Consider the following 27,921-nt stretch of genomic DNA (forward strand, 5'->3'; position numbering starts at 1 on the left):
AACACGCCACGATAAGACCACGAGACATATTGCTGACACTTGCCTACTTCGCTAGAGCGACAAGTCAAATAATCTGATGGTGTGTGTACCGAAGGTCTTACAGTACGCACACCACAGGTAACGCACCAGGGACAGATAATATTGCTTTGGAGTTTCTAAAATCGTTGGTGGAAGTGGCGACCAAACGGCTATTTAAGTTGAAGTGAAGAATAAATGACACTTGAGGAATATCACCAGACTTTTAGACATGGAAAGCACTGACAGGATGACGGGAGGGACAATAGGACATGTGTTAAAATATCACTGAATAACTTGTGTAGTACTAGATAGCAGTAGAGGATAAAAACTTCAGGCGAGGACATAGACTGGAATACATCCAAAAGATAATTGTGGATGTAGGGTGCAAGTGAGATGAGATGAAAAAGTTGACTCTGCAAAGACTTGCTTGAATGATACCCATGCTCCTTTCTCATTTAAGGTCACTATGGATTCAAAATTAACATCAAACATCAATTTTCTAATGTCAGACACGACAAAGACGCCTTATTTTCGTTTAGCTTCTGAAAGGCATGGGAACGTTTGGCAGAGATACTTAAAACTTGGTCCATTTTTAGGAAAAAGCCTTTAGAAACTGTTTCATTAGGCCTAACTTTATATTTTGAGGCCAGTTCTTTCTGCACCACTGTTAATCCCTAGCCCAACTATCCCATTCACACAAGAAACATGGAAATTTGGTGAAGCCACCTTGTTTACCAATAAGCATGCATGTTACTTTTAGATCACCACATATCATCCAACCATGAGCAGAGTAGCCTATTTTATTTAGCACTATTTCTTAGTTTTCATAGCTTTCTTTCATATGTACAGACTGTCGAACAGGTATAGATGCATACATGTTACCATTGTGTAATACAACAGCCTTTAAACTAGTTTTGGATGAATCAATCAACAGCCTCCAGTCTTCCTTTTTGTATTAAATACCAAACTCATTCATCAGACTGGGAATGTATGAGCAGTATACTAAATCATCTTTTTGTTGAAAAAACGTGGAAAATTGCTGCTCTCACTTCTATACATGTAGATGCCGGTTCCAACTGTCAACAATTTCTTTTCTTTTAATCTAGAGCCAAGCAATTCAGCTTTTTATTTCGTAAAGCCCAAATCCCGAACCAAATCGTTAAGCTCGGTCTGAGTAAACAGTTTGGGCTCTACACTTTCTGTATTACAGTGGAATTCATCATCATCTGGTTCATCTAAATCACACTGTGCGTCAGAAAATATTTCTGTTGGAATAGAATTTAAATCATCTGGTGGTTCAGGAACTGGCAAATCTACACCATGCCCTACCGGTCGGATGGCAGACAGAAGGTTATGGTAGCTTATTACCTTCTTGTTTATCGAATTATGACCAGTAATACGAACAATGCAAAAGTAGCAATTATCGGAATGATTTCTTGGCTCCCTCTGTACCATATGAACGGCCAATCTAAAGGCTTTTTTCTCCTTTTTGGACCATTTTCTCAGATCTTCAACACACACATAACATACCTTATGCGGCACTCAAGATTTTTCTTGATCACCAAGTTTAGATCCAAAGTATGATAGATAAACCTTTTTCACAAAGTCTGTAATGTTTCTTTGGTCTTTTGTAATTACAAATTCACCACAAATACAACAAAAACTGTCTGCAGAGTTTTTACAACCACGATTAGACATTGTACTGAGCACACGTACAGGAAACGGGATAATGAGGTTCGGCTGACAGTAAACAAAACACCATCTGTTAACAGAGAAATACAGGGTGATTCAAAAAGAATACCACAACTTTAGGAATTTAAAACTCTGCAACGACAAAAGGCAGAGCTAAGCACTATCTGTCGGCGAATTAAGGGAGCTATAAAGTTTCATTTAGTTGTACATTTGTTCACTTGAGGCGCTGTTGACTAGGCGTCAGCGTCAGTTGATGCTAAGATGGCGACCGCTCAACAGAAAGCTTTTTGTGTTATTGAGTACGGCAGAAGTGAATCGACGACAGTTGTTCAGCGTGCATTTCGAACGAAGTATGGTGTTAAACCTCCTGATAGGTGGTGTATTAAACGTTGGTATAAACAGTTTACAGAGAATGGGTGTTTGTGCAAAGGGAAAAGTTCTGGACGGCCGAGAACGAGTGATGAAAATGTAGCACACATCGAGCAAGGATTTGTTTGCAGCCCAGGAAAATCGACTCGCAGAGCTAGCAGAGAGCTGCAAATTCCACAATCAATTGTATGGAGAGTCCTACGAAAAAGGAACGTCAACTACCCGAGGTGATGGATCGGCCGCCAGGCAGCCCGTGACAGAGCACTTCATCACTGGCCTCCAAGAAGCCCTCATCTTACCCCCTGCGATTTTTTCTTATGGGGGTATGTTAAGGATATGGTGTTTTGGCCACCTCTCCCAGCCACCATTGATGATTTGAAACGAGAAATAACAGCAGCTATCCAAACTGTTACGCATGATATGCTACAGAGAGTGTGGAACGAGTTGGAGTATCGGGTTGATATTGCTCGAGAGTCTGGAGGGGGCCATATTGAACAATTCTGAACTTGTTTTTGAGCGAAAAAAAACCTTTTTAAATACTCTTTGTAATGATGTATAACAGAAGGTTATATTATGTTTCTTTCATTAAATACAAATTTTTAAAGTTGTGGTATTCTTTTTGAATCACCCTCTATAACTGACATTTTTTTGCCACAAAATGTTTTTCAGCAGTGCTACCAACGTCATCTACTTCATTACACCTCCTTTTAAAATTATTTTAACTGTATAAAAGCTGTTAATTTTTTTTTAAAAAAATCGCTTAATTTAATAAATTTAGCTGTAAAATGTGAAGAAATGGTGGCTGATACAGTTTTTTTAAGAATCATAGTTGGATTTCCCGCCCTAAAAGACATAAGAATAAGGTATTTTCAGCAAAAAAGTTTTTCCATCGTTGGCATGTGTAACCAATGATTTGGACAGAGTCCAAGTAAAAATGTTATCAGTAGAGCGAACATCACAACAATGGAATCGTACTTCGTTTTTATCCTGTAACAGTCATTTCTTATGCATTACGAGTCCATTTTGTAAAATTATCAATGAAGTTTTTGTTGCAATCCTGTATCGTAATACAAAAACGATTTTTCTCCCTTTCTACATTTGGTGTTCCACTTTCACAGGCGTTTTGGATGCTGAAACACTCATGGTGCTTGTCAACGCTATTTACTTTAAGGGTGCATGGCTTAAGGTATTTTACGAGGATGAAACCAAGCCTACACCTTTCCATTTACCGTCGGGAACGACGGAAGATGTTGAAATGATGTACGTCGAGGGCGATTTCCAGTATGCTGACTTAACTGAATTAAATACGCAGGCGCTTATGCTTCCTTACAAGGTAATTTGCTTCACAATTTTCCACATATTTAATTCTTCATATAATTTTAGGAATGAGCAATACTACTAGTGAGAATTAAATAAAAATTTGCATAAATATTTCAAAGGACAGAAATGTTACGAGTTAAAATAACCACGTTTCTGCAGCCGGTGTCACTCTCATTAAAACCCCTTCTCAGTGCTTGTGCTAAGCAACTGCAGGTTATTTTAGAGTTTCAGTATTTTAAGCATTTCATAAGATCGCGAGGCTGTACACCCTGCAGGATTTTAATGAGGTTATAGCGCAAGCTCTAGTTACATCTGCACTTCAGAACTTTAAGTTGCAAAAAATTTCATGAGTATTATGAGGTGTGTTCAAAAGAAAAGGTACGAAACATTACTGTAGGTATAACTGAAGTGTTTATTGAAAAGTAATCAACAGGGGTCTGAGCACAACAATTTCAGTTTCACTTTTTCAAGAGCCGAAGAGTTCCCTGTGTCCTTCAGTTCGTCGTTTGAGTTAAAGGGCTTCTCTGAGTTGTTTTTTTCTTTTTTTTCCGAGCACAGTTACTATCCGGTAAGCAGCTCAGGCCGTTTTCTCTTGATTACTTGGGTGGGCTACAGAGTATCTAATAGTACACGTCACTCTTAATGACTTAATGGTTTCTCCTAGCTCGATATAGTCGATGAGTATCAGACCTCGGACGTCGAAAAATACGGAGAGCTGCACCTTGTCTGCTGAGAACGCAACTTTGAATTTTTTAGGGATAGGTAACGACGCTTCCATCGCGTCCATAGATGTCAGTACGTTATCCCAAAGCGGCTAACGTCAATTTCAGATGGTTTGGTTGCTGCGACAATGCGTACCTTTTCATTTGAAAACTCCTTATACTGTTGTAGTTCACAAGAAAAACGTCTTCTGCATAGTTTACTGTAAAAACTTCAATGAACTGTTTTAAATCTATAGCCTGAACGTATAAACGATAACCTATATGTAAAAAAATCGTGTTGTGTTCCAGGTCGCTCTCTCGAGATGCATTGTAACTAAGGCGAAACGCGTCTGAGTGCTTAAGTTAAATAAAAAAATTTCATGTTCAGAATGAAAAAGGCGTTTCTCTTGTGAACTACTGGAAGTTATATACAGCTGTTACGGAAATGCCCACAACTAGAAACTTGTTTCTCCTTATGTTGTAGTTCTAAATGGACAAATTTTTATTTTTATTGTAAAATTATCTTTTTTCATGGCCCAAGTAAAAGATACAGTGGAAAGATATTTTCTGATTACCTAATCAATTTTATACATATTATATTCCAGGTGCGAATCACAATTTTTTTTTGACATCAGGTAATTAATTTCGGTCCATAATTACGGTCTTCAGACCTGAGTACATACACTTCCTAATCATATCGAGCCGACATATGTAAAAGTGGTGCAGTCACAATGCCGACTCGATATGATTAGCAAACTGTGTATACTCGGGTATGAAGATGGTAATCGTGGACAGAAATACTTACTCGATGTATAAAAAAATTTTATGAACCGTAACTGGAGTAAAAATACATAAATATCTCCTTGTATCGCTTGGAAATTTTGCTGCAACTATGTTTGAATTCGGTCTAATCAGTTTCCGTTTTCTTCCTCAGGATTGGAATCTGAATATGGTGGTATTGTTACCAAAAGAAGTGAATGGTTTGCAAGAGCTCGAGAGAAATCTTGACAAAGTTGATGTGTCGGACATTGTGAAGAGAATGACCAACAACAAGGTCTTTGTATATTTACCGAAATTCAAAATGGAATACTTCAAGTCTCTAAAAGACACTCTGATAACAGTGAGTTTAATGTTTTCAAACTCATAATAAGTCAGATATGTTTAATAACTAATATTTAACGTAAACTTTTCCTCATAATAACGTCACACAATCTGCCCGAAAGAGGTTCGCACTACCCTTTGTTGCATAGGAGGTGTTTTATTAATCTGAAACCGCTTTCTTCATACTCTTTTGACATCAGGGAATCACTACGTAAAGCTACACGTGTAATGGAAGTAAGAATAAACTTGCAACCTCACAGTGGTTGCTAACTGGACACTACGTCTTGTGTATGCTGTTCTATCAACATGCTTCGACTGGTCGTGTCAATACCAGCGTGTGAACGAATTGTCGCTTTTTGGGAATAAAAGTGTTGCCAGCGCGTGGAGGAGGCCGTGTTCTCGAAGCGACATTACTCCAACTTTCTACAAAACCCTGAAGAATTTGCCTGTAGGGGTCGTCTGTGCCAGCAACGCCTGCTGATGGCAGCCACTTACAAATTATCGTATCGTATGGGTTCACCCCAAAACTACAACAGAACTGCATAATCTCAGTCGTTTCTTCTTTTCAAGATAACTGGGGAGGCTGTAGCGACTCAAGCAATATACAAGTCTCTATCCTATACACTACTGGCCATTAAAATTGCTACACCACGAAGAAATGCAGATGATAAACGGGTATTAATTGGATGAATATATTATACTAAAACTGACATGTGATTACATTTTCACGCAATTTGGGTGCATAGATCCTGAGAAATCAGTACCCAGAATAACCACCTCTGGCCGTAGTAACGGCCTTGATACGCCTGGACATTGAGTCAAACAGAGCTTGGACGGCGTGTACAGGTACAGCTGCCCATGGAGCTTCAACACGATACCACAGTTCATAAAGAGTAGTGACTGGCGTATTCTGACGAGACAGTTGCTCGGCCACCATTAACCAGACGTCTTCAGTTGGTGAGAGATTTGGAGAATGTGGTGGCCAGGGCAGCAGTCGAACATTTTCTGAATCCAGAAGGGTCCGTACAGGACCTTCAACATGCGCTCGTGCATTGTCTTGTTGAAATGTAGGGTTTCGCAGGAATCGAACGAAGGTTAGAGCCACGGGCCGTAACACATCTGAAATGTATCGTCCACTGTTCAAAGTGCCGTCAATGCGAACAAGAGGTGACCGAGACGTGTAACCAATGGCACCCCCTACCATCACGCCGGGCGATACGCCAGTATGGCGATGACGAATACACGCTTCCATTGTTCGTTCACCACGACGTCGCCAAACACGGATGGACCATCATGATGCTGTAAACAGAATCTGGATTCATCCGAAAAAATGACGTTTTGCCATTCGAGCACCCGGGTTCGTCGTTGAGTACACCAACAGAGGCGCTCCTGTCTGTGATGCAACGTCAAGGGTAACCGCAGCCATGGTCTCCGAGCTGATAGTCCATGCTGCTGCAAACGTCGTCGAACTGTTCGTGCAGATGGTTGTTGTCTTGCAGGCGTCGCCATCTGTTGACTGAGGGATCGAGACGTGGCTGCACGATCCGTTACAGCCATGCTGATAAGATGCCTGTCATCTCGGCTGCTAGGGATCCAGCATGGTGTTCCGTATTACCCTTCTGAACCCACCGACTCCATATTCTGCTAACAGTCATTGGATCCCGACGAACGCGAGCAGCAATGTCGCGATGCGATAAACGGCAATCGCGATAGGCTACAATCCGACGTTTATCAAAGTCGGAAACGTGATGGTGCGCATTTCTCCTCCTTACACGAGGCATCACAACAACGTTTCACCAGGCAACGCCGATCAACTGCTGTTTGTGTATGAGAAATCGGTTGGAAACTTTCCTCATGTCAGCACGTTGTAGGTGTCGCCACCGGCGCCAATCTTGTGTGAATGCTCTGAAAAGTTAATCATTTGCATATCACAGCATCTTCTTCCTGCCGGTTAAATTTCGCGTCTGTAGTACGTCATCTTCGTGGTGTAACAATTTTAATGGCCAGTAGTGTAATTTGCTTTCTGGGCGCCTGTTACGAACAAGGGTTTAAAACCCCAGGACTGCGGTCAGCAGAAAAAGATGTAATATACCTGATTTGCCTAGATCAATGGCGTCCGCTTGCTTTCACAGCAGCATTGGTAAACCTGCTCAAGGACTTCCATCTCACTTAATTATTCATTGCCCTTCTACAAAAATCTCAAGATTTTGTGACTTATAAACACAACATAGTTGCAAGAGAACACAGAAAAATTGCCTACCTCAGAGAAGTATTCCAGCTCATCTTCTATTCAACATCTACATGAATGACCAATCGCCGACTCAAAGTACAAGAAGCTTCATGTATGCAGATGACATAGCATTTGCTGCACAGCGCAAAAGCTTTGACACTGTGGGGAGAAGTGCACATCATTTACAGAACAGATAAAGTTGTTGTTAGCCACATACGGTCTGGTACCGCCCGCAGCAGAATTTGAATCCGCGCTAGACGTCATGGACGTCGAAGACCCATAGAGGTCTCTGCACCATCGCGCCGTAAGCTGTGGCGGCGAGCGCCTCCTGGCCCGCTTTTAGTGTGGGGGCGCCACGGCTGAACACGTGGTCCCAGCGGCCAATAGCGGCGCCCTCGATAGCAGACTTAAGCGCCTGCCTCTCGCTCAGCCAGTTGGACAACATTGCACACACGGAACTCAATGCCCCTATCACTACACAGGATCTCATTGCTACATTCCGCACAAAACGCAACACCGCTCCTGGTCACGATCGTGTCACCTACCGCCACCTTCGTGAAGCTCTTGTCTCTTTCCTCTCCACCCTGGCCAGGCTCTTCAATGTAGTCCTGTCCACCGGTTATCACCCCGACCTGTGGAAAACCTCCCGCATCCTGATGTTCCTTAAACCCGGTAAACCGCCGTCCGCCGTCTCTTCCTGCCGTCCCATCAGCCTTACCTCGGTCTTCAGCAAGGTCCTGGAATCTATCCTCACCCGACGCATCCACCAGCATCTCCGCCAGCACCGCCTCCTTCCCGTTACCCAGTGTGGCTTTCGGTCGTCCTTCTCTTCCGACGACCTTCTCCTTCACCTCACTCATCTCCTTTCCGAACAGCTTAATTCCCGTCGCTCCGCAATCTTCCTCTCCCTGGACCTCGAACGTGCCTATGACCGCATATGGCATTCCGGTCTCCTCTTCAAGCTCCAAACCTTCGTCCTTCCCATTAACTGCATCCTTCTGATCGGCTCCTTTCTCTCCCACCGTCCTTCCTACGTCACCATCCATAACACGGATTCCTACACCTTTTTTCCCTCCGCCAGTGTGCCCCAAGGTTCCGTCCTCTCTCCTCTTCTGTACCTTTTGTATACGGCGGACATGCCGCCGCCGTCACCCCCCGTCGACCTTCTCCAGTTTGCCGATGACACCGCCTTCCTTGCCCTTGCCCCCACCCTGCAGCGTTCCCAACACCTTCTCCAATCCCATCTTCACCGGTTCACCGCTTGGTGCAACCAGTGGTTGCTTAAGGTCAATCCTTCCAAAAACAGGGCGATCATTGTAGGCAAAACCACCCCTTCCTTCTGCCTCCTCGATTTCTATCTCACCATCTACACCCGTCCTATTGCCCTCACCTCCACCCTTAAGTACCTTGGCGTCACCCTCGACCGTCGACTCTCCTGGACCCCCCATCTCTGGACAATCCAAGCCAAGGCACACTCCCGACTCCGTCTCCTCAAGCTCCTTTCCGGCCGTACGTGGTGTCTGGACTCCTCCACCATACTCCACACCTATAAGTCCCTCATCCGCCCTATCCTTTGTTATGCCCATCCAGCCTGGATCTCCGTCCCCCCTACCTTTTATAAATCCCATCAAATCCTTGAATGCCATGCTCTCCGCCTCGCCTATCGCATCCGTCTCCCCTCCCCCACGCGGATCCTGTACGATTTCATTCCATTCCCCCACCTCCTCCTTTTCCTTGAAAGGATACGGATCCTGTACACCTCCCGCAAACTCGATCCTCCTCACCCGCTTGACTCGCCCATCCTCTCCCCCCCCCCCCCGCCCCCACTGCCGCGCCTGTATTCCCACGTCCCACCCAGTCTCCATCTCCCCACCTCCTTACCCTCTCCCAAGATGGCATCCGCCAGCTCCCTCTCCCTGATGATGCCCTCCTCCCCTCTATCTACCCCTCCTATCAACTTTGATCCTCCCTTCCCACTTCCTGTGTTTTTTCCTTTGGGCACCCTCCCTCCCTTCTCTCCTCCTTCCCTCCCTCCTCCCTTTCTCTCCACTTCTCACCCGGGCTTCCCCTACCCCCGTCCCTCTACTCCTCCTCCCATCTCCTCTGCCATTGGCATCTTTGTTCTCCCCTCTCCCTCCCCCTCACCCTTCTCCCCCTCTTGGCAGGTCCCCAGACTCGCACACATTACGTGAACATTAGCGCGCCGGAGATCATCGCCATCCGTTTCTCTTGTGTGCCGTCGTGTTTTGTGTTTAGTGTTCACCGTCACATTCCATCGTTCACATGTGCCACCGACATCTTCAGTGTTTGTGTGTCGTGTCAACAGTTTGTAGTGTGGATTATCGTCGAGTGTGAATGGCTCCGTGGTTTTGTATTTATGTGTCTACTGTTCTATTATCCGCCGTTACGTAACTTCTGTGTATTTCTTATGTTTTTTCTCATTGTCTATTCTGCGGCTGAGGAGCAGAGTAGAATGCTGCTGCCAGTCTGCCTGTTGTACAGGTTTTAAAATCAAAATAAAGAAAGAAAAAAAAAGCTCAGCCAGCCAGTCTAATCTCGCGTACGTCTGTTGACACGTCGCCTCGCGTTAGACAGCTTACTTACTTGTTCTGTGTCTGAGTGGACGTGTTTGTAAGGTTTCCTTGTGACTCCGTTGTTCGATCTCGTTGTTGTTTGTTCTGTCCTTCGTTGGTCGTGTCCGTCGTCTCGCGCTGTGTTGTTGTTCGCGGGCCTCTCCGCAGGTCCCGCCGCGCTTCCCATCATTTCTACCCCGCGACCGTCCCGGTCGCAGTTACAACATGCCGAACGAGGAGGAACCCGAGTGCTGTATTATTATGCTCCTAAGCACCTGAGAATAACCTTGACAGAACATTTACATTCAATGTCATTGTAAGAACAGCGAAATGGGAATCTCCACACTAGGACGTCTGGCTAGCAAACAGGCAGGGTCAGTATGACCCTTCAACAATCGCTTCATTAACGACGGCGCTGTGTGCTTCCGCTGTGGAATATGCCTGTCCGATCTGGTGCACATGGAACACGTAGGCTAACTACAGGTTGCCTCAAGCCAACTCCGACAAACCTTACTCACTTCGATTAGCGCCACCTTCTGAAGTTGGTGGTGATAACGAGAGGCTTCCAGGGGACCAGAACAGAGCCCACTGGTCGCATCGACACAAGCCTCAAACCCTCGTCCTCAACGGTTCAGATTCTGTGATCATCGAAATAGCTTACCGAGTCTCTGTAAAAGGCAAACTGGAACTGTGGAAGACGCATGTGGATATCAGCAGCCTAGCAGCTAACTCCGAGGGCAAATTAAGAGCTGGCAGGTGCGGAAGTCGCTAAACGGATTACCATTCATAGTGGGGAGATCCAAGGACTGTATGAAGAAATAGGACTTGATGACATTTATTTTGGGTGCCGGCAAGAGTAAACCATAAGTCCCATCGCTCAGTGTCTTCTGTGCCAAACATCCAGCACAAAACATGAGATAATCTATGCCACGCTGAGCGCTTCACAAGTTGTGACATGAAGATAAAGGGTCACTACAACTGTTATATTTTCCCAGTCTGTTATCTGTTTTCTGATTTGATTGTCAGTCTGTGTATTTCTACGAGGAGGTGCCCTAAACGAAGCGAACGTACTTTTTCTGAAATTATTCATTCACATTTTATGCACAAACCTTCAGTCCCCTTCATCTACATCTACATCTACATCTACATCTACATGGATACTCTGCAAATCACATTTAAGTGCCTGGCAGAGGGTTCATCGAACCACCTTCACAATTCTCTATTATTCCAATATCGTATAGCGCGCGGGAAGAATGAACATCTATATCTCTCCGTACGAGCTCTGATTTCCCTTATTTTATCGTGGTGATCGTTCCGCCGTATGTAGGTCGGTGTGAACAAAACATTTTCGCATTCGGAGGAGAAAGTTGGTGATTGCAATTACGTGAAAAAATTCCGTCGCAATGAAAAACGCCTTTCTTTTAATGATTTCCAGCTCAAATCCCGTATCATTTCTGTGACACTCTCTCCCATATTTCGCAATAATACAAAACGTGCTGCCTTTCTTTGAACTTTTTCGATGTACTCCCTCAGTCCTACCTGGTAAGGAGACCACACCGCGCAGCAGTATTCTAAAAGAGAACGGACAAGCGTAGTGTAGGCAGTCTCCTTAGTAGGTCTGTTACATTTTCTAAGTGTCCTGCCAATAAAACGCAGCCTTTGGGTAGCCTTTCCCACAACATTTTATGTGTTCTTTCCGATTAAGTTGTTGGTAATTGTAATACCTAGGTATTTAGATGAATTTACGGCTTTTACATTAGACTGATTTATCATGTAACCGAAGTTTAACGAGTTCCTTTTAGTACTCATGTGGATGACCTCACACTGCTCGTTATTTAGGGTCAACTGCCACTTTTCGCACCATTCAAAGTACTCTCCACTTGCAATAATAAACTTCTCTAATCTTTTATTCCAGTTTAGAAAACATTGGTTAAATCATCTTTTGTGGTGATAGACAGTAGCTCCATCTTTTTTTATTCACCTCATCAATGCCTGCAAAATGCTTCACTTTCATGTCTCGTTTCATTGTAGGAAAAAGAAAAGTCACATGGGGCAAAGTCGGGTGATTATGGGTGTGAGAAACAGGTATCACACCATTTTTGGTCAATAATTGTCGTACAGACAGGTGAATGTGAGCAAAGGCGTTGTCGTGATAGACAAACCGGTCACCGCACAGCCGCAAATCAGACCGCTTCCGCCGCATACTGTTGCACAGTCTTTTCAAAACTCCCAAGCAGACAGCCTGGTTAACCGTATGAACCTGCGGAACAAACTCTGAATGGACGGCTCCTCTCATATCGGAAAAACAAATCAGCGTGGTTTTAATGATGATTTCACCTGATGTGTTTTCTTGGGGCGAGGTGAACTTTAAGTGTTCTACTGGCTTTATTGTTGCTTTGATTCAGGCCCATAAGCATAGCACGAAGTTTAGTCACGTGTGATAATTTTTTTTAAAGTTTCGGTCATTTCGGGACTCTTCTTTCAAAGCACAGCATACTTCCGCACGACCTTGTTTTCATTCAAGCAGTCAGCAGTAGTAGTAAGAATTTGACAGCAACCCCATACATTCCCAAACTCCAAGTCACTCCCGACCGCTCTACAATTTCTTCAATGGTCCGTCGTCGACCTTCATTGATGACTGCAACAATGTTTTCAACATTTTCATGTGTTCAGGTCGTGAAAGGACGACCAGAACGAGATTTGTCATCAGCTAACTTTTACCATTTTTAGACGGGAAAACCACTCAGACACTTGACTTTTCCCCATAGCATCGTCCTTGTACGCCTTTATTAACGTTTCAAGTGTTTCTCTTCCACTTTTTTCGAGCAAAAAGCAAAAGTTCACCGCCGCATGCTGTTCATGAAAATCAGCCATTGCAAAAACGACAATTACACAAAACAGTTGTCACTATAAACTCTGCCGAAACTAGTCCTGACATTCTTCAGCAACAGTACTCGGCTTTCTGACCCATGTTCGCTCTGTGCACTCCTACAAAATCTCTGCCTACCAAAAAATGAGTTCAGTTTCTTTTGGGTACACCCTCGTATGTCTCTGACTCGAGAATAGATAAATCAAAGGCTGCAAGATTCTTTTAACTCGTGATTGTCGTAGGAAAGTGCCAACGCACGTTGGGAGTAGAAGATAGTTTAGTCATGTTTCGTGTCGATATAATGTGCGAAAGTTGGATATCTCTAGCCGTGATAGAAAATAATATCAGGGTTACACAGCATCGGAACACTATCGTACAACCACTGTCGACGCCTACAGTCAAACATTTTGGCGATGGGTTCGTCTTTCAAGACGGTAGTGCACGAGTGCATTGTGACTACTTCGTGAACATCAAGTAATCAATCGAACAAAACAGTCTCCGGTATCTGCTGGGATGAACCTGATTGAACGTACTTGAGACTAGTTTAAATCTACAGTGTATCGTGACTGGAGGCATCCTCACATACTGGATGATATCACGAGAGATCGCATCCAAGAATAGGACGGTTTTGCGCGGGAAAGTCTCGCCGCCTTGTGGTGGTTCAAAGCACAAGCGGAACAACATGATACTGAGCATTAACCAACAGCTTACTTTGATTTCACAGATGTACAGAGATGTCCACTTCCGACGGACTGTCTTTCTTTTCGAATTTTTTCCTTTTGTTAGTAAAAAATATCGTTTTCATAGTCTAAATTTTGTTCGTTGGCCATCTTTGACATCCTACCGATGTCTTTTGAGCCCATCAATCAGCGCATTTTTTTTGCTCCTCAGCTAAAGGCCCTCTCCGTCTTATGGATTCTGGTTGCACCATCACTCTTATAGCTTTTACCATCTTTCCGAAGCCATTAGTATCAGTTATATTGCCTTCTACAATGCCCGTCTCTCTTAGATCTCTCTCACATTCTTGCAACCATCTTAGCTTAGATTACACCAGATTTCGATAATTTTAGATTTTCCTTGTGAGACTGTTATTAGCAATGCTGCAAATGTGCCCGTGGAATATTAATATTTTAGCTGATATTGTCATTAATTTCCTCTTGCCGTATACTTCTTTACTAGATCTCATTCGAAACACTCCGTCTCTCGCCAATATATTCCGTAAGATCTTTTATGTAACTGTCTTTTTCGGTGCAAGCCCTGTGTCATTGAAGCACACACGCCTACAAACGTTCTAATCTTATAACAGTGCTGTAATAGTTTGTCTCCTATATTCAGCGTATTCTTCTTACAGACATTTTCAGTCAATTGATACTCTCACTCTAGTTTCCGGATCTGGATACCAGTCACATCTTGTTCTAGCCCATAGTGTTGGGATACTTTACCCGAATACCTAGACTTGTTGACCCTTGTGATCTTCAAGTGATCAGTTATCAGCCATTCTGGCCCGTCATTGAAATGTATAATGTACTTCGTTTTCCAATAGGAGATTTGTTCTACGTTCTTGTTGTTTCTTTAAGTTTTTATCTACCTGATTGCTGAATCGATGTAATTGTCAAAAATGGCCAAATCATCGCGATAACCAGATAGTCCCCGTTAGCTTCTTTGAGTTTGGGACCCAAGAGAGACTGATTTCTTTCCTTTGTACTTTATATAGCGAACTTCTCCATTCTCGAACAACACGTTCTAAGATACTATTGGAAAGACGCAGAGACGTTCAGATTTCTTCATAAACCCCAATCTTTATCTCAAAGAGCTTTCAAATCTCTTTCTTTAATTTTATATTTGTTATTATGTAAGTGACAGTATGCTTAATCACGTTTATGAACGTCTCATCCACCCCACATACTTCCATAACGACTCGTGATTAATCGCGCCCTTTGTTTTTTGAATTTAACGAACGCAACCAAACAGTTAAACCTCTCAGCTGACATATATCTGATGATGTCATTCAGATCCAAAATTTGTTCTGGATAGGACAGCATTTTCTGTAACCAGCCGGTATTCGCCAATCTGTTTATCAAGATGAAATTATATTCCCAACAGATGTGCTTAAAATCTTGTACAGAACGGGCATGACTGGTATATCCCTTTAACTGTCGACGTCTTTATTGCCATCGTTTCTATGGAGAGGATGGATTAGCTTTTGACTGCTATTCAACCAAGATTATACCCGATCTCGAACGTTTTTGAAAGAGGCAAGGTAGTATGCACAGGTTGTCATTAATCGCAAGCTGTAATACTTGCGACACAATAAAATCTCCACAAGCTACTTTATTGTCTTTTAGGTTACCTCTGATTAGTTCGGTTTCCATGTGACAAGGTGGCTGAAAGTTAGAGAAACACTGAACAGGAGGGGATGCCACTTCACTGCTGAGCAGCTCCATGAAATTTAACTTAGGCAACCTACTGAAGTAAGGAACTAGAATGTTGCTTCACTTAAAACTTCCGGGCTGATAGGCCGTGGTCGAAGTATAAAACTCTCTCCTGACGTTTCGTCTCCGACTGCGGGAGACATCCTCGGAGGTAAAGCGGCGAACTGCGAAGAGAACTCGAGGAAGCGCTGATTGTATAGGCAGTACAGAGGGCGCCACAGTCGATCACGTGGCGTCGGCTATGAGATTGTCTCTGGTAATGCCAACATTCTCGATTGAAAGTAATCGATCGTCACGCTTGCGGTGCAACGCTGACATGCAAATTTTATCCAGTTTAACACCTTCGTCTTTCCTGTTAAAATTATTACGATGTTTATCAATCTCGATAGCCTCTCTATACAAGCGTGCATAATAATGCGAGGTTTTTGATATGACGCTCGTCTCGCTGAATTTTATTTCATGATCACCTTCCTGGTAAACATGTTCCGCTACGGCCGATTTATCCTTGTGACCAAGGCGGCAATTCCTCTTATGTTCAACAAGACGGGTGTTCACACTTCTCTTTGTGGTACCGATGTAAACCTGTCCACAACTACAAGGAATTTTATATACCCCCGGTGTAGCCAAAGGGTCTCGTGCATCTTTTGCCGACCTTAAAAATTCTTTTATTTTTCTGGTGGGTCTGAAAATAGTTTCCACCCCATACTTGCCTAAAACTTTCCCAATGCGGTCGGAGACGAAACGTCAGGAGAGAGTTTTATACTTCGACCACGGCCTATCAGCCCGGAAGTTTTAAGTGAAGACAATACCGGCCGTGAAAGCTTACATTGTATGATAGAATGTTGCTATTTTCAATAGTGTTCAGGCTTAGCATTCCAATTTCATCTCTAAAGCACAAATTAGGAGGTCGTTACCATTTTAGAATCGACTAAAATGCGTGATAAAAACCCTTGATGTTGTTCTTACAGATACCCCGATCGACCATTTCCGTGCGTGATTTCTCGTATGCTCGAAACACTCGGGCTGCAACACTCCTCGCTGTACAAAACATCAAAGATTTATTGTTCCTTGGTCTAATCTCAGTTTTTTCAGGCAACTCTTCTTCGAGGCAGCGAATCGCCACAGATTTCGTTCTACTCTCGGTGATTTTGTTTTGCAGCGGCCAGGATTATGGCGCTAACTGCCTGTGGAATCTCAAGTGAAACGTCAGTCCAATTTTTCTAGTCTCATTTTGTGTGGTCACATCATGTTTCTTAGTAATGTTTTTGCGATCCGCAGTCTTCTTGAGAGGAATAAAATTCATGGAAGGCTATTGACCACAGTTAAGCATGAGATCTCTCTGAACTTTGAAGTTCGTTATCTCCTTTATTGCCATTCTAGGAAATGAAAGTTGATCATTTAGTTTGTCTACATTACTTTACCCGGTGACCACCTAGGCTTCTGTTTCCTTGATTTACTTCTTTTTTAGTTCCATAAGGCCAATACTTCTCAGCCAGTCTAGGAGAAGACATTTGGTCATAAACTCAATGAAGGGAAATCCTGACATAGCCTCCAAATGATAAGGGGAACGCTTGTCACACATACGGCTAACGACGCAGGGACTGAGTGTCTCCCGGTGTAAAGAGACACCTTCTGCCAAGTGCCAACAGCCTCCTTGGAGGGCCCTCTCTTGCCCTCGAAATGGGAAAGCACTCCTAAATGCGGATGAGCCTGACAAGGCCAGTGGCATAGGATACGGAAGGCAGAAGGAAACCACTGTATTAAAGACCCACGTAATATACCTAGTCCCTTTGGACTGTGTTCTGAGGTACAGGTGTTCCTGAGAAAAAATATTCCACAATAGGCCCACAATCTGATCTCCGGGTGGGCTCATATCCAGGAGAACTGCGGGCTGAAATCAAGGTAAAAGGAGCAAAAAGGAAACATTTCTATTGAGGATTGCTGTATGGAACGTGAAGACGGTAAACGAAAATTATAAAACGTGAAGGCAGAATTGGAGAGTCGTAGCTTAAGTCGTTTACGGTTGAGTGAAGTTCAGTGGAAAGGAGAAGAAGAATTTGAATCAAGTCAATACAAATTAATTTGCATTGGGTCGGAAACGAAGGAAAATGGAGTTGGAATTACGTATTGGAACGCAAAGTTGTTTGCACTAGTGGCAGAGTGTCTGCAGTGAAGTTAAACAGTAACCCTGTGGATGCACTGATTATTCAAGTTTCTATGTCAACATCAGATACAAACGAAGAGAAAGAAGACAAAATACATGAGCAGATGTAAGAAATCTACGAATAAAATGGGAAAGGATAAGTAAGAACTGTCATGGGAGACGACTAGTAAAGTGAAAAAAAGAAGAGAAGAAAAAGTTGTTGGAAACTAAGACCTGGAAAAGAACCAAAGAAATCGGAGAAAACTTGATAACCTTCTGTGAACGATTTACTCTCTGGGTTGCTAGTACGAGGTTCATGCACCATCAACGAAGATCATACACTTGGAAAACTCCAGTGATGTTGATAGATATCAAATAGTGAAGCGGCAAGAAATGTGGGAGTGGGGGAGAACCAGATGCTGGTGGCTTTATTGTGCAAATTTCAAGTCAACATTTATTAATAAAAGACCAAATACAAACATTAAACATAATTGTAAGAGCGGCTTCACCTTGGCTGATCACAGAAGTTTGATCCCAAAGTATACTTTATCACATGTGGCTACAAGGCACGAAATGTTAACAACACGGCTTCAAGTCGAAATACACTTACGAAAATGAGTATTCGCCCTTACCGCTGATAGAAAAATGTGTGTGGCTGTAATTTCTCATGTACGTCATCTAGAAAACACAACAAACATCGAAGATCCATACTATTACGGCACATTGTTTCACCAAAGATGATGACAAACTAAATGTAAATGATCAATATAAAAAGAAAGATCGTTGTAAGGAATATTTAAATTTACAGTTACTACAAGTTCGTAACCAGTGATACTTTCTGCTTGTGAATCGTGAAAGGGATTTACAAACAATCACCAAATACTTTAAAATAAATGTTCAGTTAAAAAATTTACGCAGTAAAACATATGTAACTCACGTATATCAGTTAGATTAACTTTAGCTCGGCGCAGGGGCTGAGTACCTCCCGGTATACGGAGACTTCTTCTGCCAAGTGCCAACAGCCTCTTTGGAAGGCACTGCCTTGCCTTCGACATGGGAAAGCACTCCTAAATGCGGATGAACCCGACGAAGCTAACGGTATAGGATGCAGAAGGCAGGCAATAAACTTTACAGAGGCAAGTGGTGAAACATTTCAAGCAGACAAGAAATTCTTTAGAATAAATATTCAGTACAAAACTCCGCAGAAAAAGAACATCCACGACATGTACATCAAATAATTTAAGGCCCATAAAAGTCTTCATATAGTCTTGCCCCACTGGCGCACTAAACCGTGTAGAATCGAACGGTTTCCCACCCGAGGTCAATAATTTCACACACACAACCTCACCGCAATAAAATTGTAACTATATTAGAATGAGTGTTCTCTGCAGCATGTAACACATATGAATAAGGACGCAGGTAGACAAATAAATGGGAAGCCAAGCTAGACACTAACTTCAACCAACAGGGCAAACGAGAAAAGAAGTTTCATATTCAGAAACAGACTACCCACATGTACAAAACCCCACACACTGAGATACACAGTTTAACAAGAACGCTAGTTCAGGGAAAGCATGACAACCTAACACAACACAATGAATTAGGCAAACATGACATCAAAGACACCAGAAGAAACGCAATGCTGTACGAACCACAATGGACGACAAAACTACATCTCTCACCACATGGTCGGCCTCTAGTAGCGGCAGATGAGCACCAGGCTAACATGATTCTGTCATTGTAGCATCCACACCAACAGGTACGTGACAGGTGTAGAATGTACTCGCACATCGCAGCCCACACAGAGTCTCGACAGCAGCGAGAAAATGGCAAGTCCACATCTTATACTCGTCGCTGGTGAGTTGCCAGCGTCTGTCACAGCGTCGTGTTGAAAAAGAGAGGAAAATTGGAAGAAATGTACAAGACCACAATACCGGTTACACAACAACATCCATACGGGTGTCGTACAGCACGCCCGCCACTGAGAAGTGGCAGACAAACAGACAGCCCGCACTCGCCGCTCACGGTCGCGGCTACAGCTCCAGTACACAGGCTGGTTGCTACCGAAAGCACTCCAGCGGGCCGTGTGTTCCCTTCCTCTTTCGCAGACCGACCTCAGACTGAACACCCGCACCAGCCAACGCTATTGCGCTTCCGCCTTGGCCGCAGAAAACAAGCCTCACAGTACACTCGCGGCAAGGCTCTCTGATATCGGTACCCAGAGATATGCTGGCATAGCCCAGATAGACTTTGCTATAGTCAATCGTAGATTCAAAAACAGTATTAGGACGGCAAAACCCTTTACAGGTGCAGATGTTGGCGCAGATCATAAATTACTCGCAGCAGGTGTAAGGACAAGATTAAAGGACTTTAAGAAAACTCAGCAGATGAACAAATGACACACTGAGAAATTGAAGAATGAGAACTTTAAGTAAGAGTACAAATAAATTGGAACACGTAAGGAGAACTGTAGGAGTCACTCAAAAACGAAATACCGTTAGAAACATAGTGTTTGAAGGATTAGAGATAGAGACTGGAGAGGTGAAGAGAACAAGAACTAAGAAAGAGTGAGTAAAAGGGATGAGAACAGGAAACGCAGAAGTGATAATTAAGAAGAAGGCATAAGACAGCAAAGAAAACTGACCAATGAACTAAAAAAGTTAAATGACCAGGTTAGAGAGGATTGGATAAGAACACAATATGAGGAAATAGAAGAATTGAAAAAGAGAGGAAAATTGGAAGAAATGTACAAAACCACAATATACTTAACAAGAAGAGTAGTAAAGAAATTAAGCAAAGAAGGAATGTTAAATAAACATGAGGACAGTTTGGGTGAGTTGTGTGGAGGAATTATATCGTGGACAGGGGGAGAACACCATAATAGTTTTGGAAGGTGCAATGAGAATTGGAGAATGCAGTTCAGGAGCTGTGGGAGAAGAAAGCATCGGACTGTCACAGAATACCATCTGAGGTAATAGAAATCTTAGGTCCGAATTCAATAGCCAGATTGAGACAGTAAACAATTTACGACACAAGGTTCAAGATCTACTTAAGACCATCAAGTATCTTTACGTTAATAGTGCCACGCAAAAGAATGCAAAGACTATAAGACAAATACTTTTATCAGACATCTTACTAAGGCTGTAACGAGAGTTAAGCTAAGGAGAACTGAAAAGCAAATTGAAGAAAAAACTGTGCTAGACCAGTTCGTGTTTAGAAAGGATACAGAACAAGAGATGCTGTAGGTCGTCTCCAGATGACTGGGGAAAAAGCGATGGAAACGAAGTAGGAAGTATATATTTGTTTTATAGACTGGAAGAGGGCCTGCAACGAAGTCTATGAGCACTTCTTCAGCTGTGATACTGTGAAACAAATCTTTTCTACTGCATGTTTTGAGAGATAGTAGTATAGACTCAAGCAAGAAGAAAAACAAGTCAAGTAGACATGGGCTCTAAAGTGCACACATTAAGAGCTACACTGAAGCTCCAAAGAAACTGGTATAGGCAAGCGTATTCAAATACTGAGGTATGTAAAGAAGCAGAATATGGCGCTGCGGTCGACAACGCCTGCATGAAAGACAACAAGTGTCTGTCGCAGTTGTTATATCGGTTACTGCTGCTACAATAGCAGGTTAGCAAGATTTCAGTGAGTCTGAACATGGTGTTATAGTCGGCGCACCAGCGAAGGGGCCACAGCGTCTCCGAGATAGCGATGAGTTGGAGATTTTCACGTAAGACCATTTCACGAGTGTACCACGAATATCAGGAATCGGTCAAAACATCAAATCTCCGACAATTCTGCGGCTGAAAAAAGATCCTGCAAGAACGGGACCAACGATGACTGAAGATAATCGTTCCTCGTGACAGAAGTGCGACCCTTCCGCAAATTGGTGCAGATGTCAATGCTGGGCTATCAACAAGTGTCATCGTGCGAACCATTCAACAAAACATCATTGATATGGGCTTTCGGAGCAGAAGACCCACTCGTGTACCCTTGATGATTGCACGACACAAAGCTTTACGCCTCGCCTGGGCCTGTCAACACCGACATTGGGCTGTTGATGACTGGAAACATGTTGCCTGGTCGGACGAGTCTCATTACAAACTGTATTGAGAGGTTGGACGTGTATGGGTATGGAGACAACCTCATAAATCCATGGAACCCGCATGTCAGCAGCGGACTGTTCAAGCAGGTGGAGGCTCTGTAATGGTGTAGGGTGTGTGCGGTTGGAGTGGTAAGGGACCCCTGATATGTCTAGCTATAACTCTGGCAGGAGACACGTACGTAAGCATACTGTCTGATCACCTGCATCCAACGTGTCCATTGTGCATTCCGACAGACTTGGGCAATTCCAGCAGGACCCCACACATCCAGAACTGCTATAGAGTGGTTCCGGAACACTCTTCTGAGTTTGGGTACTTCCACTGGCCACCAAACTCCCCGAATGTGAACATTATTTAACATAACTGGGATGACTTGCAACGTACTGTTCAGGAGAGATCTCCACTCCACCGTACTCTTACGGATTTATAAACAGCCCTGCAGGTTTCATGGTGTCGGTTCCCTCCAGCACTACTTCAGACATTAGTCGAGTCGATGCCACATCGTGTAGCGGCATTTCCGCGCACTCACGGGGGCCCTACACGATGTTCGGCAGGTGTACCAGTTTCTTTTACTCTTCTACATCTACACCTACATCTACACTTATAACCCGCAAGCCACCCAATGGTGTATGGCGGAGGGCACTTTACGTGCCACTGTCATTACCTCCAAATGGCTCTGAGCACTATGGGACTTAATATCGGTGGTCATCAATCCCCGAGAACTTAGAACTACTTAGACCTAACCAACCTAAGGACATCACACACATCCATGCCCGAGGCAGGATTCGAACCTGCGACCGTAGCGGTCACGTGGTTCCAGACTGAAGCGCCTAGAACCGCACGGCCACAGTGGCCGGCTTGTCATTACCTCCCTTTCCTGTTCCAGTCGCGTATGGTTCGCGGGAAGAACGACTGCCGGAAAGCCTCCGTGCGCGATCGAATCTCTCTAATTTTACATTCGTGATCTCCTCGGGAGGTATAAGTAGGGGGAAGCAATATATTCGATACCTCATCCAGAAACGTACCCTCTCGAAACCTGGACAGCAAGCTACACCGCGATGCAGAGCGCCTCTCTTGCAGAATCTGCCACTTCAGTTTGCTAAACATCTCCGTAACGCTATCACGCTTACCAATCAACCCTGTGACGAAACGCGCCGCTCTTCTCTGGATCTTCTCTATCTCCTCTGTCAACCCGACCTGGTACGGATCCCACACTGATGAGCAATACTCAAGTATAGATCGAACGAGTGTTTTGTAAGCCATCTCCTTTGTTGATGGACTACATTTTCTAAGGACTCTCCCGACGAATCTCAGCCTGGCACCCACCTTACCAACAATTAATTTTATATGATCATTCCACTTCAAATCGCTCCGCACGCATACTCCCAGATATTTTACAGAAGTAACTGCTACCAGTGTTTGTTCCGCTATCATATAATCATACAATAAAGGATCCTTGTTTCTATGTATTCGCAATACATTACCTTTGTCTATGTTAAGGGTCAGTTGCCACTCCCTGCACCAAGTGCCTATCCGCTGCAAATCTTCCTGCATTTCGCTGCAATTTTCTAATGCTGCAACTTCTCTGTATACTACAGCATCATCCGCGAAAAGCCGCATTGAACTTCCGACACTATCTACTAGGTCATTTATACATATTGTGAAAAGCAATGGTCTCATAATGCTTCCCTGTGGCACGCCAGAGGTTACTTTAACGTCTGTAGACGTCTCTCACACTCTTCAGTGTATAAGCGCTTGTTCATCCTCGTTACTGTGAAACAGATCTCTTCAACTCAACAAGTGCTCATAGCTCTTAAGGTACGTATTTTATAGACCATGTTTACTAGACATATGTTCACCAGAACGGTCATTCCGTTCATATCCCTGAATATTAATAGTTCCTCTTGAAATATTCTGTATAAAGAGGAGAAGTTAATCAGCTCACAATCCAGAAAATATCAGTTTATCTTAAGATGAATTTTGGTTTACAATTATTTTTACACCGTTTTTCCCATAGAACTTTAAATTATCACTTAACAGCCTCTACAGTGATAGCTGTAGAATGCATCGTATCTCGAGCCCTTCTCGCCGAAGCCTTCCACAGCTTGCCTCACTCTAGCCGTGCTGGATATAGTCCGAATATACACAAATTTTAATCTAATTCTCTGATCTAAGTGGGCTACAATGCTGATCTGTACCATAGAATACGCGTCATTCTGCGCCTTTTATAATCAAGCTTTTACCTTCTTTCTACGATTAATACTACCAAAAGCATAGTGTAGTAAACGAATCGCACTTCGTGATGTGTACAAATTCTATAAAGGAAACTTTACAATCGTAACCCGAAATGGGCACATAAGCTATTACTCTCACAGACTTTTTCGTTCTGTTCACACTGGTGTGTGCACAATTATTCCATCATACATCGTTTGTCCGTTATTACTTTAATCAGGCTCCTGATTTATAAATGTTTATTCTTGTCTATTGCAACTGCAAGATTCAAAGCTATTCCTCAGCTAGTTTCATTTTACCCTAGTGCATGCTGTTGAAAATGGTTCAAATGGCTCTGAGCACTATGCGACTTAACTTCTGAGGTCATCAGTCGCCTAGAACTTAGAACTAATTAAACCTAGCTAACCTAAGGACATCACACACGTCCATGCCCGAGGCAGGATTCGAACCTGCGACCGTAGTGGTCGCACAGTTCCAGACTGGAGCGCCTAGAACCGCACGGCCATTCCGGCCGGCTGCATGCTGTTGTGTGCGTCTGTGTATTTAATCACTTTATTGTATACCATTGATGAGGTCATTAAGTTAATTAGCAGTCTTTCGCTCTTGCCAGCTGATGAAATACAAGTAGGTGTGTGGCACAGACTGTTTACGCTATCTTCTGTCTTGCCATAAACTATTCTTAGACGCCGGCCGTGGTGGTCGAGCGGTTCTAGGCGCTTCAGTCTGGAACCGCGCGACCACTACGGTCGCTCTTCTTCACTCAGCTCCTTTTCTATCTTTTCACTTATTCGATTTAGTAAAATTCTTTCAAAAATCTTGACTGTATGAAATGGCTCTGAGCACTATGGGACTCAACTGCTGTGGTCATCAGTCCCCTAGAACGTAGAACTACTTAAACCTAACTGACCTAAGGACATCACACACATCCATGCCCGAGGCAGGATTCGAACCTGCGACCGTAGCAGTCGCACGGCTCCGGACTGTATGACTCATAAGGCTTATTCCTTTGTAGTTTTTACAATGGCTTTTATCGCCTTTATTGAAGATGGGAAAAATGTGTCCTCTTCTCCAGTCGTCAGGTATTGTACTATTTCTCCACAGACTTAATAGAACTCTATACAGTCACTGCATTCCCACTGGATCTGCTGCTCTTATCATGTCCACTGATACTTCATCAGGCCGGCCGCAGTGGCCATGCGGTTCTAGGCGCTCCAGTCTGGAACCGCGCGACCGCTACGGTCGCAGGTTCGAATCGTGCCTCGGGCATGGATGGGTGTGAAGTCCTTAGGTTAGTTAGGTTTAATTAGTTCTAAGTTCTAGGGGACTGATGACCTCAGATGTTAAGGTCCCATGGTGCTCAGAGCCATTTGTACCATTTGATACTTCATCAGATCCTGGGGCTTTCCCGCCATTCGTCTTCTTCACAGCTATTTCCATTTCTTCCCGTGTAATTTGTCCTAATTCTGCTTCCCAACTGCTCTCAGTTTCTCCATTATTTGTTGTCTCCTCGTGTACCTGCTCCTCAGCGTTTAACAGTTTCTTAAAAAGTTCTTTCCAGAAATCTTTTATATTCCCTGCATCTTCAACCACAGTACCATCATCTGTTTCCATCTTTACTAGTACTTCAGAAGCCTTCCTTTTATTTTTCATCATTTTATAGAACATATTCTTATTGCTCTTCACATCTTCTTCAAGTTTTTTTTGTAAACTCTTGCCATGCCTTTTTATTTGCTGTTTCCACTATTTCTTTGCACTTCTTCTTTTCCTCTATGTATCTTTTATGATCCTCATTATTATTAGTTTTCCATCATTTTCTTCATGCTTCATTGTTCTTCTAACTGCTTGGATTGTGGTATCATACCACCAACTTGTCTATCTTACTTTTTCCTTTCCAAATGTTCTACCACTTACTTTTGTGCTGCTTCAACTAAAGTGTCTTTCAATAAACTCCATTCTTTTTCTACGTCGTAGAAAACTTCTTTTGGAAATTTTTGCGTGATTAACTCTCTATACTTCTCAGCACTTTCACTCCCCTTCAGTTTCCAATCCCGCATCCTCATCACTTTCTTCCGCTTTCTAATTTTCACACACTGATTCATTTTTCATTCTCCCACCAGTAATACATGGTCTCCATCTGCACCCACACTTGAAATTACCTTCACATTTGTTACTTTCTCTCCCCATTTCCTATCTACTAGAATATAATCACTTGCACTGTTGCTTCTTACATCCCAACTGTATCTGGTGATAACATGACTTTCTCTCTTCACAAACAAGCTGTTTGCTATTTTCATTCCATTCCTCTGGCACAAATCCAGGAGTCTTTCCCCTTATTCATTTCTGCCTCCATATCCAAAACATCCCAACACTTGCTCAAATCCCTTTCCGTCTTTGCCTACCTGTGCATTAAAATCTCCCGTCAGTATATTAGCGTCCGCTCCCGGTAGCTGAGTGGTCAGTGCGAGAATGTTAATCCTAAGGGCCCGGGTTCGATTCCCGGCTGAGTAGCAGATTTCCTCTGCTCAGGGACTGGATGTTGTGTTGTCCTAATCATCATCATTTCATCCCCATCGACTCGCAACCCGCCGAAGTGGCGTCAAATCGAAAGAGTTGCACCAGGCGAACGGTCTACCCGACGGGAGGCTCTAGTCACACGACATTACATTTATATATTAGCACTCTCTATATGGTTCTCTAACTCATTTTCAAAGTCCATATTCTCTTCTTCGCTGCATCCCAATTGAGGCGCATAAATCAGAATAACTTTTAGTGTTTCTTTTTGGAATCTCAGGTTTAAGATTATGATCCTGTCTGATATATATCTCACACTTTCAATACAGTTTTGTACATTCTTGTTCACCATTTCTTCCAAACCTGTTATTTCCACTCCAGTACAGTTTTCCTCCTCCTCTCAAATTCTTCTCATCTTTTCCCTTCCACTTCGTTTCGTTTAATCCCAAAATATCTAACTTTCTCCCCGTTAGTACATCTGTCATTTCTTCTATTTTTCCCTTGAGGATTAATATATTAAGGGTGCCAATATTTAGGCTATTTTTTTAGTCCATTTGATTCATCTCCTTGTACTGATGAATGTCCTCAGGACTCCCATCGTTCGCAGGAGTACTTGAAGAAGCAATGGAGTCAAATCCTGAGTGGTTCGTTCCGAGGCTCGTCTGTGTTTTGAAAGCAATATATGAAGCCTTTCCTACTGGCTTTCCAGACCTAACGCAAGAAAGGATTTTCTGTTGGGGTTGTCTCCCTTAGCCTTTGGAGTTTGTCCTCCACCACGAGGCAGTGGTTCACTTCTCATTTAATCCCCAGAAAGGAGGGTTGCCTCATCTGCCAGCTACGCCGTTCCGAAGTATTTCTTCCCCGCCGTCGCTGCGATTACGGTCTTCGCCAGCAACGCTGGGCAAGGGTTCCGTGTTACACCCCACGGGATTGGATCCCTGCCTGAACTCGACCATCTTATCACTCTGGCCTGTTGAAGTGTAGGATGCCCATCCCCGCGACGTGGACGCCCCAGACAGGAATCACCCCACTAGAGGAATAGGGAAGGGGACCCTACCACCCTGGAGCCGGGTTAATGATAGTGTATGGCGCCACCATCAAATGGTTCAAATGGCTCTGAGCTCTATGGGACTTAACTTCTGAGGTCATCAGTCCCCTAGAACTTAGAACTACTTAAACCTAACTAACCTAAGGACATCACACACATCTATTCCCGAGGCAGGATTCGAACCTGGGACCGTAGTGGTCGCGCACTTCCAGACTGTAGCGCCTAGAACCGCTCGGCCACTCCGGCCGGCACACCACAATCAATGGCTTTAATAGCTGTATAAAACTGAATATAATGGAATTATTTTAAGCATTTAGTAATAGCTGACTGACGGCCTTGGGAGAGCCAGTCCTGACAAAACTCTACCATCTGGTGAGCAAGATGTATGAAACAGGCGAAATACCCTCAGACTTCAAGAAGAATATAATAATTCCAATCCCAAAGAAAGCAGGTGTTGACAGATGTGAGAATTACCGAACAATCAGTTTAATAAGCAACAGCTGCAAACTACTAACACGAATTCTTTACAGACGAATGGAAAAACTAGTAGAAGCCAACCTCGGGGAAGATCAGTTTGGA

At 43.5% G+C, this 27,921-nt stretch overlaps 1 protein-coding gene across 4 annotated transcripts in view; it reads left to right on the forward strand.

Annotated features, from left to right (window-relative positions):
* Positions 1-27,921, forward strand: part of LOC126458530 (leukocyte elastase inhibitor-like) — a 142,281-nt gene that overhangs the window by 65,967 nt on the left and 48,393 nt on the right. For all 4 annotated transcript variants that reach the window (XM_050095634.1, XM_050095635.1, XM_050095636.1 and 1 more), the window contains exons 5-6: positions 3,198-3,412; positions 5,035-5,220. In XM_050095634.1, the coding sequence (XP_049951591.1) occupies positions 3,198-3,412; positions 5,035-5,220 (401 nt within the window). The remainder of the gene's footprint in view (positions 1-3,197; positions 3,413-5,034; positions 5,221-27,921) is intronic.

This window comes from Schistocerca serialis, chromosome 2 (genome assembly GCF_023864345.2).
Source record: "Schistocerca serialis cubense isolate TAMUIC-IGC-003099 chromosome 2, iqSchSeri2.2, whole genome shotgun sequence".
NCBI classification, from domain to species: Eukaryota; Metazoa; Arthropoda; class Insecta; order Orthoptera; family Acrididae; genus Schistocerca; species Schistocerca serialis.